This window comes from Mirounga angustirostris, unplaced genomic scaffold (assembly GCF_029215605.1).
Source record: "Mirounga angustirostris isolate CCGP_5_RB_7025 unplaced genomic scaffold, mMirAng1.0.hap1 SCAF_6, whole genome shotgun sequence".
In the NCBI taxonomy this organism is placed as follows: Eukaryota; Metazoa; Chordata; class Mammalia; order Carnivora; family Phocidae; genus Mirounga; species Mirounga angustirostris.
In genome coordinates, this window is record NW_026991714.1 from 8,967,977 (window position 1) to 8,982,437 (window position 14,461).

The window sequence follows — 14,461 nt, forward strand, 5'->3', positions numbered from 1 at the left end:
TTTCCAAGCAAATGTTCTCACACCACACACTGCAAACCACGCTGCCTCGAGAGAACTTGATGGTGCTGACGGAATGTTCCCCGGGCCTCCTCCCGCAGCCGTGTTTGTGAAGACTGAGGTCTTCCCGTTCACCCTGGTGGGAAGGTGTAGACTCCTTTCTCCTTCGGTTTTGCTGGACTCGCTTTCCCTTCATGTTAAGCTTTGCCATGTGCTCATCCCCAGGCCCCTGTTGACAAATACCCGTGTCCCCCTGGTTCCGGGCCCCCCACCCCTGCCCCTGAATCAACGACAGCTCATTTATAAGAGGTTTTTAATTTCATCTTGGTATGCCATCACGAGTGGAGGAAGGATCTCTATTTGTTTTCACTCACATAGTACCTGCTACATTCCCCAACGGATCTCCGCCCCAGAAGCCTGCGAAGTCATACAGCTTCTGCATGATTTTTACTCGCCAGACTGGTTTGGGGTTCCGGGTGGTTTGCATAAATTATAAACATGAGCACAAAAATCACACAACACAGACTCTACCATAAGGGAGCACATTCCCTCTGGCTTTGCAGAGAGTGAAGGGGACCAGGCTCTTAAGACCCCGGACGTCCTCGGGAGTGAGGCCGAGCCTGGACTGGCCCCTCCCAGGGGAGTGCAAGCTGACCCCCCGGCTTCCCCCTTCTCCTCGTCTGCTTTCTCAGGAGGCATCCTAGCACAGAAGTAGCTGGTCCTAGCACCACAGCTGGAGGACAGGGTGCAGAAGCATCCCCGTGTATGATGGCAGCTGGCTCTTCTGTGCTCCAGGTCCGAGAAGCGAGACAGAATGAAGAACCCCGCGGTTCCACCTGGATCCCTGCTGCCTCTATGAGCTCCAGAAGGCTGTTTAGAAATAGACTTTCTAGAACAGGGGCCAGCCAACATTTTATGAAAAGAGCCAGACAGCATAGGTAGTAAATACTTCAGGCTTTCGGGGCCACATACACTCTGTCCCATAGTCCTTTTTTTTTTTTTTTTTTTTTTTTTACAACCCTTTAAAAATGTAAAAAAACATTCGTAGCTGGCAGGCCATAAAACACAGCCTGCGGGCCGTAGTTTGTCAACCCCTGGTCTATAACACCACGATGCCCTCCTCCATCCCCTTGGGACAGCCTCCTCCCCATGGCAGGACTCTGGCCCCCTGAGCTGCCCTGAGCTGGCCTCTCCAGCCGAGGCTTTGCAGAAGGGACTCTGGCAGGCAGAGTGGCCCTCAGGGCTCAGGGTGCGGCCCCCCCCCCTCCCCCATAGCCTCTTTAGCCAAGTGACTGGTTTGGTATTTTAACAAATATCGGCTATTAGTTTCAGCCCTGCTCATGCATCCTGGGGGTGAATGAAGCCTCGGCGTCCCCCAGTGAGGTAGGTACATAGTGTCAGCCTCATCCCACACCTGCAGATGCCGAAGTTCAAGAGCAAAACTGACCTTCCTATTGCTGCCCACAACTACACGTCAGAATTTAAAAGAAAGCTGAAGAGTCTAGGCTTTACCTTTTCTAAGAACACGCTCAAGGCTTTTTCTGTCCCACCCAAGCCCTGTGATTCAGTCCCCAAGAGAGCAAGAATCCATGAAGGAGTACAGTCAGCCACCTGGAGCTGCTTTCCAGACCTCGATGACACTCTTGAAAACAGAATTCACTCAAGCACTCAAAGCTCTTGGCTCAGGTGCTGCAGTCCTCTCTGCCCTGCCGACAAGTCTCTTCGAACTAAAAATAAAGTTTATAAAAGTAAATTATCTCATTTTATAACTTAAGTGCATCAAGCATTTCCTTAAATATAGTTCACACTGAAAATAAAGTTACTTTTGCTGTACAGTTGGTGTCTGTTATAATTAGGAATAAACTTTGATGATAAAGCATGGAAGGTTACACACTCACACACACATCTATCTGTCTGTCTGTCTGTCTATGGGTATATGGATGGGTAGACATATGCACCTCTTGGCAAGAGCTTCCCCCAAAATGGCAGGAAGTTGTTAGGAGTCTCCAGGTACCTAGTTTGCATGAGAATGTCTATATTAAAAGTCCCTGTCCTTAATGATAAACACATCTTCATACCTAAAGCTAAGACTTATCAGAAACATGAAACTATGCGATCCATTATGTATTCAGTCTTTGGAAATGCCGAGCTACACCAGGTCGTTATACAACAGCAATCCGACAAAACTCCCTCCCCAACCCACCTCTCCCCTGGCCTCCCCATCCTAACGTCGGCCGACCCCTCACGTCATACGGTTGTTCCGGTGGGAGCCCAGCCACAGAACTCGAGGGGAAGACTCAAGAGGTAAAGTAAGAATTCTGCATGGAGTACAGGTGGTCGATGGGGTTTCCCACCCGGGACTGCAGGGGCCCGGCTTCTGAGGTTGCTAGGAAACAGTCACCCAGGTTACTGAGGGAGGTGTCGTCACTATCCAGGTCGTGGAAGAGGGGCTCGGCACCTGAAATGGAGAGGAAATGGTCAGGAAATGGTCATGAGGGTCTCGAAGAAGTGACTCCCTTTGGGGCTAGGAATGCAAAAGCCCCCCCCCACCCCCCCCACCCGTGCTGCGTGCTGCAGGGTGGGTGGAGGGAGAGCTGTGAGGGGAGCGGGAGGGAGGGAGGGGATCCCTGTCCGCAGATCTCTCAGGGCCTTGGGGGGGCCCGGGTGGAAAGCACAACCCCTGAAAACAGGATAAACTAGGTTAGGACAAAGGGCCGAATGGGGTGCAGCAGAAGCAAATGTCAGAACGTCTAGACAGTGAGTTTGGGGAGTGGGCAGGACGCGGCAGGGCCGGCCGGAGAGGCAGGGGCAGGGCTCTGGCAGGACTCGCCCCCCAAAATGGTTCTTGAAGGAGGCCCGGGACTAAGACAAGTAGCGGGGCTGTGAAGGAGGCTCGTGCCACCCCCGGGGGTAACACGGGTCCCTTCAAACAGCAACATCAGATGAATGCCTGCTGACTCCCGGAATGTGTCCTGCAAAGGACAGATGGTTAGGTGCCCGCCCTCCACTAATTTACACCCTTGACAGAGCAGCGGGTAGGGCAAACTGTGGATAGCTCCGGGAGCACTGTGACAAGAATAAAGGTGTCTCCATTTCAGCCTTGACTCATGCTACCTGCTCAGATGTATCTATGTAAGAATGAGGGTCAGTGAAGTCTCTGCAGAGAGCTGGATCTTAATCCTAGTTTGCTGTACGCATCACATGGGAGGACAGGGGTTACTTCAACAACAAACAATGTTTTTTAATGAAGGCAAAAAAAGCACTTTGCTTGACAAAATCTGTGAGCTGAGCCATGTATCTCTGATTGATACTGTTTTGAAGGTTTGCCAAATAAAACTGTATTTTTAGCCATCGGTGCAGTTTATCACAGATTACACAGATTAGATGCATTACATCGGCCACTGACCTTCTCCGTATAAAAACGCAGTGATCTCTATTTGGCCCTGAGATTGAACTTCAGCCCTCCACTCCAGAGCTCGCCCACCTCATCAGAGTGCCCTGGCCCAGCACTGACCATCAGCTGAAGCAGCAAGCAGGGCGAGTGGGGGAGGCTAAGCTATCCACACACCCAACATTTAAAGCAACCCCAGATCGGAGGGGTGGGGTGGGAGGGGGCAGGGGATGATTTCACTTCACAAATCAGGTTGTTTCAGGAGTTAATTTAGAGCACTTAAATAGTATCGGTTCAATTAGAAAGGTTCAATGAAGGCCTCTGCCCGCATGCATCACTGCGGAGACTGCTTACGAGCATGTGGGACCAGGTATGAGATGAAAGGAGGGAAATCTGACCACAGCAAACAGGTCTACAATGGAAGTACAACCTCTTATTTAAAACCAACAAGAGGGTGCCTGGGTGGCTCAGTTGGTTGAGCGACTGCCTTCGGCTCGGGTCATGATCCTGGAGTCCCGGGATCGAGTCCCACATCGGGCTCCCTGCTCAGCAGGGGGTCTGCTTCTCCCTCTGACCCTCTTCCCTCTCGTGCTCTCTGTCTCTCATTCTCTCTCTCTCAAATAAATAAATAAAATCTTTTAAAAAAATAAAAAATAATAAAAAATAAATAAAACCAACAAGAATCTTTGAAAAGGAGAAGGAGTGGAAATATCACTAGTGACTATGTGTGTTGGTCCTTCTTCTGTAGCCACTGGTTAGATGATTCTAGCAGCACTTTCTGGGCACATATTCTGCTTTGCTGCCTCGGGGGAGCATCTGGGAACTGTGCGGATGCGTCGGGGAGGGAAGGAGAATCCCGTGCAAGCAGGTTGTGAGAGGTCCCTGCGGGGCTTGAGTATATCTTACCATACGGGTGCATGTGGTCTCCCGGCATCTGGGGTGGGGTGAGGCCCTGTCGGAAGGGGTCTGAGCTGTAGACACTCTGCTCGATGGCCAGGAGCTGCTGTGGGGTGGGCAGAGCCGTGTAGGGGTTCATGATCCCTTCCATGGGAGCATTCCCACCGCCATTTGTCTGAGCTGAAGGACAGAGAAGAAGGCATATCATTCCCCAAGTGCAGCCAGGGCCCCACGCTGGGAGAGAAGGCAAGAGCATCTTCCGAACTTCATACCCCCACTGCCCGGTGTCCCCGTCCAGCACCAGCCTTTGCTGCAGCTTTGCAAGGAGGAGTGAGAGGGGCTGGTGCCGGTGATACCGGGAGCCCCAGACTTGGGGTGGCATGCGCTGTGTCTGCCATCCCACTGTTGCCCCCCCACACGGACTTCTCACAGGCCTGCTTGAGCAGCCCGGCAACATGGCGGCCAGCCTCCCCAGGGCCAGCAGTCCAGCAGAGTGCAAAGCAGAACCTGCCACATTTGTCATGACCTCACCTCAGAAGTCACTCCCTAGGTCAGCCCTCGTCAGCGTCCAAGGAGATGACACAAGGGTGTGAACACCAGGTGGTGACAATCATGGAGTGCCATCTTGGCTGTGGAACCGTGGTGAGATCATTTTACTTCCTGGCTCATTTATAAAATGAATGGGCTAGCCTGGTGGTGGATATTAAGGAGGGCACGTTCTGCATGGAGCACTGGGTGTTATACGCAAACAATGAATCATGGAACACTGCATCAAAAACTAATGATGTAATGTATGGTGATTAACATAACATAATAAAATAAAATTTTTAAAAAATGGTCTGGAACAAGGCGACATCAGTGGTTCCCAGCCTGCACCCACCTCAAGGGCCATCAAGGGTCAACCTCAGAGAAGAGGGATGGGGGAGGTGCAGTTGAACTTGGAGAGCTTTCTCGAAATACATCATTAAAACCAAGGCTACACATGAGTTTGGCAGCCACTGGAGGTGATGGATCTAAAGATCCTTCCAGCATCACCCCACTGAGAGCCCGTCAATCAAGTGGGGTTCATGACACTGGCCCCGCTGACCTTGTGGAGCTGATAAATGTGCTTTGGAACAACTTGCTACACTTGTGTAGAGAATTTTCGGAGACTGGAGGACTCCCTTCCTGCCTCCGCATCTTGCTGTGGTTCTCTGAACATCGGCCCATGACCTAGAGACTCTACTTGCCACGGCTTCTACTTTCTTAAGTCTGCCCTAGGAGTTGCTCTTCGAATTCTTCCGAGTCTCAAGCACTCTGAGTTTGTGTTCTCATAATGCCTTGATGCGTTCTTCCCCCACCCTGAGTGTGCTGGCCTATGGGAGTCGACGTGCATGGCTCTTCCATGTCAGTGACCCTCTCTGAACTTCCCAGGGGCCCAGTGCAACAGGGCTGGTAAGTGACATTATCCCACCCCGGGGACAGATAGCCTGAGGTGCCAGGAGACAGAAAGGCTGGTCCCAGATCAAACAGCTCTGGGGGTGGAGCTGGGGCAGCATTCGGGTCTCCTGACCAACTTGCCCCAACAACCTTCCCCGGTCCCCATGTCCTTGTTTAACTTCTCTCTCTGAGCATCTATCTTGCTGTTAAGATACTGTTTGGCCTAGAAGATTAAGAAGCCAAGAGAACTCTGGGCTGCAAGAGTCAGATTCTAGATTGAGCTGAGCCCAGGTATCAAGCACAAGGCAAGGTGCATCATGCAAGGGCAAGGAGCCCTGTCTAGGGGCCTGAGAACAATTGTCACAGTCATGACCTTTCTCAAAGTGTGGTCCACAGGGCGGCAGCGGTGGGAGTCTGTTAAAAATGCAGAATCTCAGGGCCTAGCCAGACTAGAGGAATCAGAATCTGTACTTTACCACATGTCCGGTGATTTATGTACACACTGAAGGCTGACAATTCCTGTTTGAGGTACAAGCAGACCCCTTAGGGAATCCCGCTGGATGGCTGATGGGGCCATATCCCTTTAAGAATGACACGGTCATAATATAGTTCTATTTGATTTTTTTTCCTTTAACTCCCTTGAAGAGACCCAGTCCACCTGTCCCTCTTCACTCCCTTTCCAGTTCTCTCACCAGACCTATTAACCACAACAGCAAATGGAGGTGTGCACAGGAAGGGAGAGTTGGGGTGGCATGGCCTAGTGGAACCGAGGTTCAGAGACCTATGCTCCGGTCCTGACTCACCCCCTATTCAGCGAGGACCCCGGTCAGCCTTGCAGAGCCCTTGTCTGCTCATCAGTGAGATGGGTACAAAGGACTTCTCTGCTCCCCTGGTGGGGTGGGGGATGTTGTCAGACTCGGCTCAGTGTGAGAACACTCTTTGAACTATGAACGTGCCTGACGAGGGAGAGGGTTACTGTTTTACTCGCAGTATTTTTACTGTTTTATGTCATTTTAGAAAGGGGTAAGTCACAGTGGTGTCCTCTGTCAATTGATTTGCTGGGAAGGAGGAGGAGGATCTGGGTGTGTCCTGAGCTCTGCGGGGAGTCCTGCCACAGTCCTGGGGGCTCTGGAGAAGGTTCGGACCACCTCAGTCAGCCTCCCAGGCCCCGGCTCGGTGCCCTCCACCCTCTCCCAGATCCCCCGGGGCGCGATCCTCGCTGGAAGAGCCTCTGCCCTTGGTGCAGACAGGGCTTCGCTGAGCCCAGAAGTGGCCTTCCAGCAAGAGCCGAGTGGTGGGCAAGGCCTGGACCCTCGCAGGCCTGGCTGGAGGGGCCCCGCTTACCGGAGCTCAGCCTCTGGGTGTTCTGCTGGTCCTGTTGTTGCTGCTGCCTCCGGGCTAGCTTCTTCATCTGACAAGGAGAGGGGTGCAGGGTTAGGGGGTTGGAGGCGGGGGGCCGGCAGCAGATACACAGGCCCCGTGTGGAAAGCGGAGGGACCACTCCTGCGGCCTGACCCAGGACAGGAGCCAGCCACGAGGCTGTCCACGGCTGCTGTGGGCTCTTCACCCGCTGCCGGGTGCAGTCAGCTGGCTGGGAAGCACCAGGCTGCTCATCCTCTCAGCAGATAAACATAGCTGCTTGTGTTGTGACAGTTTCCGGTGAGCTGTAAGTGTGGCATTTGGGGACTGCAGGCGGGCCTAGCTGCGCAGCAAGGGGCTGCTGACAGCGTGTTGCCCGGGACGTGGCACTCCCCGCCCACTCCCCCCGTCTGCTGGCCCTGGTGTTGGAGACTCCAGGTAAGGAGCTGATCTCCTAGAGCACCCTGTTACCACCAAAACTTCCCGAAAGGAGCATCTTAACCCAATGCTTCTCATACTGTGCTCTGTGGAACATTCCGGTCCCATGAGACACTAACAAAAACAAGCAAACATTTCTCAGAGCTTCCAACTCCTCTGCTTTATGAATCTATTAGGTTACGGGGCCTCCCAAACCTAGGGAGACATGGAGTCCTCTCGGGATGGAGTACGTATCAATGGCCTGTGCTGAGGAATTCAGTTAGGGCAGCACCGTGCTGTCTTAACCAATCATGATCAGATAATGAGATATGAATTTACCACCCACTACAGATTAGGACATATGGGCCACGGGCCGCATGCCTTTTTAGGGGCAGGAAACTAGATGAGCACAAGGTCTAAAATAAATGAAAGACTATGGCAGGGCAATGCAGACCTTGGTGGGATCTGGAGGACAACATGACGGTTGGGGTGTATATGGGGGGCACTGAGTAAAGGCATTCATGCCACCACGCTAGGATATGGCCTCAGTCCTGTCACATGGTGCTATGGAAGTTTCTCTCTGCAATTTTAAAAGAGCTTTGGTAGGTGGGTTAGATAAAGGTGAATGAAAGAATCCGCTTTTACCAGAAGACAGAAAGACGTTTATTCCAGCAGACGGCTGGCCAGATTCACAGTCATGGCCACTAGGAAAATCAGTCATTTCACTAAAACGAATGCCCCGTCTCTCCCCTTCTGCGGGGCTGCTGTGGCTGACGGACCATCGATAACAGAATTTGTGAATCAGGAGAACTACTCTATCCAGTGAGTTCTGGTTCGATAACCCACCCGCAAGTATTTATTATTCCAGGAAACCAGCCACACAGAGACAAACGACAGTAGGAAGCAGATTACCTTAGCTCTCTGGTTCTGGAACCACACCTGGACGACACGGACACTCAGCCCTGTCTCTGCAGCCAGGGTCTCCCTCACCTTGACAAAAGGAACATTAGAAATAGAGAAACACTGGCATCTCAGGGGAGGGGGCAGAACATTCCCTACACGGCGCACTGGGAGGCCCGTAGGCCACGTCTTAAATGGGAGCGGGCTGGTGTTTAATGGCCAGTGTGATCCCAAACACAAGACCATTGCTTCCCTTGAGGTGGAGAGAGGTCCTTCACCAGGTAAACAAAGGAAGGGATAATTAATTTAGATGTGCATTTCAAGAGGGGTTTCTCTGACTCTGGAAATTAGGCCTTCAGGTGGTTTGGGAACATTAGCAAAATCTATCATTGTCCTTTAAGAGTCACATCCATGCCTATGTACTGACCTACTTAAGGAGAACCGAGAGCGAAAATCACTTTGCAAAACAAACGGCTCTCTCTTGTTCTCATCTGTCTCAATTCACTGACCTACATTTTTGGTTCTGTCCCTCATAGCTCTAGGTGACTTTGGGTGTTTCATGAATATTCACATTTACTGTTACCCTGAGTGAGCCCCACTCAAGGAGAATAAGACCAGAGCCATCTGGAATCTGCCAGAGCGAAAGCAGTCAGCTCTGATCAGCACGTGCGCTGTGGCCCCTCAGAGACAGGACTGTCGAGATCCCCACGAGGAAGAGATGGGTTGAAACATCTGCCCTCCACGCAGACATACGCTGAGGGCAAGAAGGGAAAAGGCGAGAAGCTCAGCCTTTCTGAGAGCGAGGCTGAAAGACACCGCCCTCTTGCTTAGATTCTGGGGCGACATGGGGTTGAACGCCTAACACAGGAGCAGAGAGCTCACAGGACGCCTTGGGAAGTGGCCCACCTCTATCACCCCACTGGGGCTGAGGCCTAGGAGAAGTGAGATGATTAAACCAGATCTTTAAAACACATCCTTCTGCTAAGCCAACTAAAATAGCAGTGTGCCCCGGCCCCACTTCCACCTGCTGAAACCCTATCCATTTTTCAGGGGCCCGGCTCAAAAGCCACCTGTTCCACAAAGCCTTCCTGATTCCCCAGACAGAAGTGACCTTCCCCTTCCCCGGGCTCCCACGGCTCCCGGCTGCCCCTCTGTAATGGTCCTCACAGCTTTCTCCCCCATGTTAGTTATGTGCAGATGCATCTCTCCCCCGCTGGCTGGGGGCCTGCAGGCTGCCTGGCCACCAGCACCAGGCATGGGGCCATGCAGAGGCTGGGAGTCTAATACGTGTAGGATTAGTAGTAATAGAAGGAGGTGATCATTTGTCCTTGCATAAGCCTACTTTGGGGCTACTTTACTTCCTACCAGCACCTTCCCTGGAGCCTAGGAAGCACGAGGGCAGAGAGAGAAAGAGGTCTGCAGGAGGCCAGAGGTGGTGGCAAACTGTATTATTGGTCAGTTCCGCAAATATGCCCCCTCCCTGCCCTGCTCCCACAGGCGGGCCTTCCCCCCTGCCTCACACTGGGTTAGCCACATGACTTGCTTTGGCTCATGGGATGTGTGTGGACACGGCACGTGTGATCCAAGGAGAGCCTTTCAGTGGTTTTGCCCGGTGTGACTTGGCCTCCTGCCTTCTGCCATCCTCATGGAAACAGCGTGCTCCTTCGGCCCGGAGCCCCGGAGAGACAGGTGGAGCAGGCCTGAACCTGAGCCCAGCTGGGCCACAGCCAAACCACAGTCCAGGAGCAAGAACACAATGTCTGCTGGAAGCCACTAAGCTTTTGTTTGTTTTGACAGCAAAAGCTGACTCACACAGATAGAGAAAAACAATGCTAAGGTTTTTAAAAATGTATTTCCTCCACGAGTTCCAATTTAAGAAGTTCTCATTTGTATCGTATCAGTAACAAGAGTGAGCATATGGCCGTCAATAAATGGCGGGTCCTTAATAAACGGGCACAGCTGTTTGTAGCAGAGACTGCTGATTGTCCCCGATACCCATTCTCTCCTTCCTCCTATTAACAGTTGAATTCCCAAGCTTTAGCAGGGCATGTGGTCACCCAGGCAGACTCATTTCCCAGCTCCCTCAGAGGAGGTGTAGTCAAGGATCTTGGGGCATGCCTTGCCCTCTACTTCCTCTTTCTCCAGCATGGTGGCTAGAAAAGATGGTGGTACCTATGGCCCCTTAGAACCACGTGACGGATAACAGAGCTCCCTGCTGATCTTGGGTTGCTCATCTCTGGGCTGTGACATAAGATGGAAACAAACTCGTACCTCATTAAACCACAAAAGTTCACAGCAGACCCATCTGTCACAGCCCCAAACTGGAAACAACCCAAACACCCATCAACAGGTAAATGGACAAAGAAGCTGTGGTGCATCCATACAGTGGAATACCATTCGGCAACAAAAATGAATGAACTAAGACATCAGTGAATCCCAAAGTCACCATCCAGTGGAACAAACTAGAGCAAAAATAGATAAATAGATTTCTATTAGCCACTATATTTTTACTCCTTGTTATAGCATGTGGGTCTATATCCTCCAACTGGTACCTACTGTTGTTCTTCTTCCTGTTGCTCTCCATGAATTGAGCCAGCAGCCACTTGAAATGGGTATAGATGCACAAAAGTATAGGTAGGTCCTATTATCTCCCTGGCCACACGTTAGGGATCTGGGGTCTCCAGTAGGGTTCAAGGCTATAGACTCTATCTGAACAGCCTCCCTCACCACCCTGACCCCCCCACATGTGCTCATGGACACTCCAGGGGAGGGCAGTATACACAAACAGTGGGGCCCGGTCCCCTTTCCCCTCTTCTTCCCCCCCCGTACCTTCCTGCACGGCTTGGAGGATACTTCAAATGAGGCCTTGAATGCTCTCCTCTGTTGGGTTGTCAAGATGGTTCTGGGACGTTTGGGACGCTTATGGTCTTTGCCATCTTCAGCAGCTCCTTTCCCTGCCCCATTGGCTGACTTGCAAAGACTTTCTTCATCATCACTTTTGCCTAAAAGAAGCAGAAAATACTGTGTTAAGGTCTTCAAAGCCACTTCCTGGAGCTGGGTGTTATTCTATAACAAGGCACTCAGGTCCACGTTCCCAGGATGGCTTTATAGGTGAGTGTAGTAACCTCTGTGGGATTGACTTGAAAGCCTCCAGGAAAGGACCAAGGAAAATACCTCTAAAATCCAGAGACAGCAATCAGAAAGTCTGCCTTTATGGCTCCGAACTTTCTCCCAGGATAGTGTCCTAGCTCCAAAGTTACTAACTGTGTGACCTTGAGCAAGGTACTTAACTCTCTCTGACTCAGTTTCTTTACCTGCAAAACTGGAACAGAAGAGAACCTACTTCATCGGAACAGTTGTAAGGATTAAATGAGTTTACCGATGAGGCACTCAAAACCCTGCTTGGCATATAATAAATGCCCAATAAGCACTGGTTATTAATGTTATTTATTAGACGTCATTTTTTCAAGTCTAGGCCTGGAGACGTTTTGTATAATTTCCTAGACACTGTGTCTGAACTTCTAGCCACTGCCAGGGGGTAGAAAATATTACTGTTTAAAAGGCCATAGAGGACCAGCATTAGATTACTTGCAGGGACTGATAACTGAGAATAGATATAGTGTAAGTAGTTAACCAAAATTGCTTGTGTATAAAATAACTACTAAAGTAAACTGTATTTATATTTGTGTGGGTTACTTCATAAGCAGTGAGCAGTAGGAGGAGTAACCTTTGAAGGAAGCAAAGCCTTCAGTTACATCACATTCTCTCCCAGACTTCCTCGTGCATCCCATGGACCTCATGCTCCTGAGAAGATGCTTCTAGGGTCTGCGGAATACGATGTGAGGGACACATTTTCCTACTTTCAGCATTAAAAGCCATTGGCAGTTATGTGCCCAAACAACCCCCACAAGAACCTCGTTTCTCGCTGGGTCTTCACAGAGCTCAGCTGTCCTCTTTCCTCCAGTGGGAAGCCCCATCCCAAGGGTGTCCCCAGCTCTGGTGTCCTGATTCTGGCTCTCCTTCTGGACACCTCAAGAGATCCAGGTGGAGGGGACCCTCCATGTGTGAGCCACACAACCCCTGTTCTTCATCCCACCCTCCTCTGTAAAGGATGCTCATCTGCATATGCCATTTTCATTTGGACTTCTGTTGACTATTCCATCCGAAGGGACAATGGCTTCTTTTCTCTATGAACCTTTAGACATAGAGTTGGAACAAGAAGGGACACTAACCTGTGAGTTTCTTGAGGGCATGACCCTTCCAATGTCATCGAGCAGGTCTGACGTAGGCACATGTAGGTCTCCATCCAGCTCGGCCCCCCCCATTATAAGCGTGGCGCTATGGGGGTGCGGTCACGCACTGGGCCTCAGTTTCCCCACCTGCACCACCGCAGCAATAACACACAGCTGCAGGTGGCTCAGGGGTAGTGCTATTGTGGGCAAAGCAACTAACACGGTCCTGGTGCACAGGAGGCTCGAAATAGATGTGGAAAGAATGTCTTTTCCTTTCTGCTTCAACCCCCTCAAGAGGACAGGGGGAAGACTCAGAAAGATTAAAGAAGAGATAAAAGAGAAAGAATCCTCATGACAAGGAGCGGCTACTCTGGCACCTTCATCTCTGAGGCAGCTCTTCCCTGGGGCAAATCCAGTAAGCCGACCTCAACCATCCCTCCATAGGAAGGGGTTTTAGGATCTTTCTAGAAGGATATTTTCAAAATGGCAAGAAAAAATGAGCCCGTAAGAACTAAAAGCCACAGGGAAATAAGAAGACCCCACAAGAAGAGAGACAGTGGAAAAAAAGCCACTGACTTTCCACATTCACCCTTGCAAGGCCCTATACCCCACTGCTCAGAGACCTCCTCTCCCCAAAGCCCGGTCCTTCCCTGAGGCCAAGAATTCTGTCTGCTGCTGGACTCCCAGGGTTAAAAGGATGCTCTTCTGGTACCAGTGAGGCCTTCAGTGAGTTTTCTTTGGAAATGGGCTGACCCCCCCCCCCCCCCCCCCCCCGCCGCAGGAACATACAGACCTCCTGTAAGGCCAGCAATGAATGGGGGCTGAACCTGGAACAAACGACTATGAAATCCAACGTGCAGCCTACATCTGAAAATGCACTTGTAGGCTTCACTGTCTTGCACACCTGAAACTCCTGTAACACCATATGTTAACTTTACTGGAATTTAAATTAAAAGCTTAATTTAAAAAAAGGCGTTGGAACATATAAAATATTTTATCAGATAAAAACAATAAAAGAAAATGCAACCATATAATTTAGGAACCTCAGGTGTTATAACCAGTTTTGTCCATAAAATGATATTTGCAAATGTCTTCTGGAGTCAATCTGACTCTCTGACAGTCATTCCTCACGTGGTCTGATGCGAATGCTTATTGATAACTAGGAGAACAAAACTCATGAAAATGTAAGGTCTAAAATCATGCTAGATTCCTTGATAATGGCTCATATACGCTGCCATCATTTGGGAAATCAATGTGGGCTCTGGAGTCATCCAAATTCAGGTTTAAATTCTGGCTCTGCCCGTTATGATGTGTGATTTTGAACAAATTCTCGACTCAGTTGTCTCATCCGGGAGGGTGACAGGGTTGTTGGCATTAAATGAGATGATACACGTAAAGGGTTTAGCGCTGTCTAGAATGTAACAGGTGCCTACTAAATCATCATCATCATCGTCACCATTATTACTTCAACATAAAAGAATTCTTGATCCGAGACACATGTTTTCTGTTAATAATAGTCGCCTGTCGACGGAAGTCGGAGTTGAGGTTTTACAAACCCAGCGTTCATTTCTCTCTTTGCAGACATGACCCCAGCCAACACTGAGAGTTGGTTGTGTAGCTGGGAGCCTGTGAGTGCTTGCGAGAAGGAACGTGAAGGGAGGGAGACGGGGCTGGGCCGGTTCCAGACGGAAGATGTAATTGCTGAAATTTGTTGGGAGCCCCCGAGGCAGGCTATCTGAGGCCCCCCTTGTCTGGGATACCCATACTTTCCCCAAGAGCTGCTACTCCATCATGGAACAATGGGGAGGAGGAAAGAGAACTATCTCGTAGGCTGGTCCCCGGTGCCCAC

General features: G+C 50.7%; 1 protein-coding gene across 3 annotated transcripts in view; it reads right to left on the reverse strand.

The window, feature by feature from the left end:
- Positions 1-939: 939 nt before the first annotated feature.
- The window catches only part of LMX1A (LIM homeobox transcription factor 1 alpha), a 157,512-nt gene continuing 143,990 nt past the window's right edge, over positions 940-14,461 (reverse strand). For all 3 annotated transcript variants that reach the window (XM_045876817.2, XM_064593834.1, XM_064593833.1), the window contains exons 5-9: positions 11,210-11,382; positions 8,393-8,470; positions 7,049-7,115; positions 4,295-4,465; positions 940-2,455 (exon numbers count right to left, since the gene is read on the reverse strand). In XM_045876817.2, coding sequence (XP_045732773.1) covers positions 2,295-2,455; positions 4,295-4,465; positions 7,049-7,115; positions 8,393-8,470; positions 11,210-11,382 — 650 coding nt within the window. In that variant the 3' untranslated portion in view covers positions 940-2,294. The remainder of the gene's footprint in view (positions 2,456-4,294; positions 4,466-7,048; positions 7,116-8,392; positions 8,471-11,209; positions 11,383-14,461) is intronic.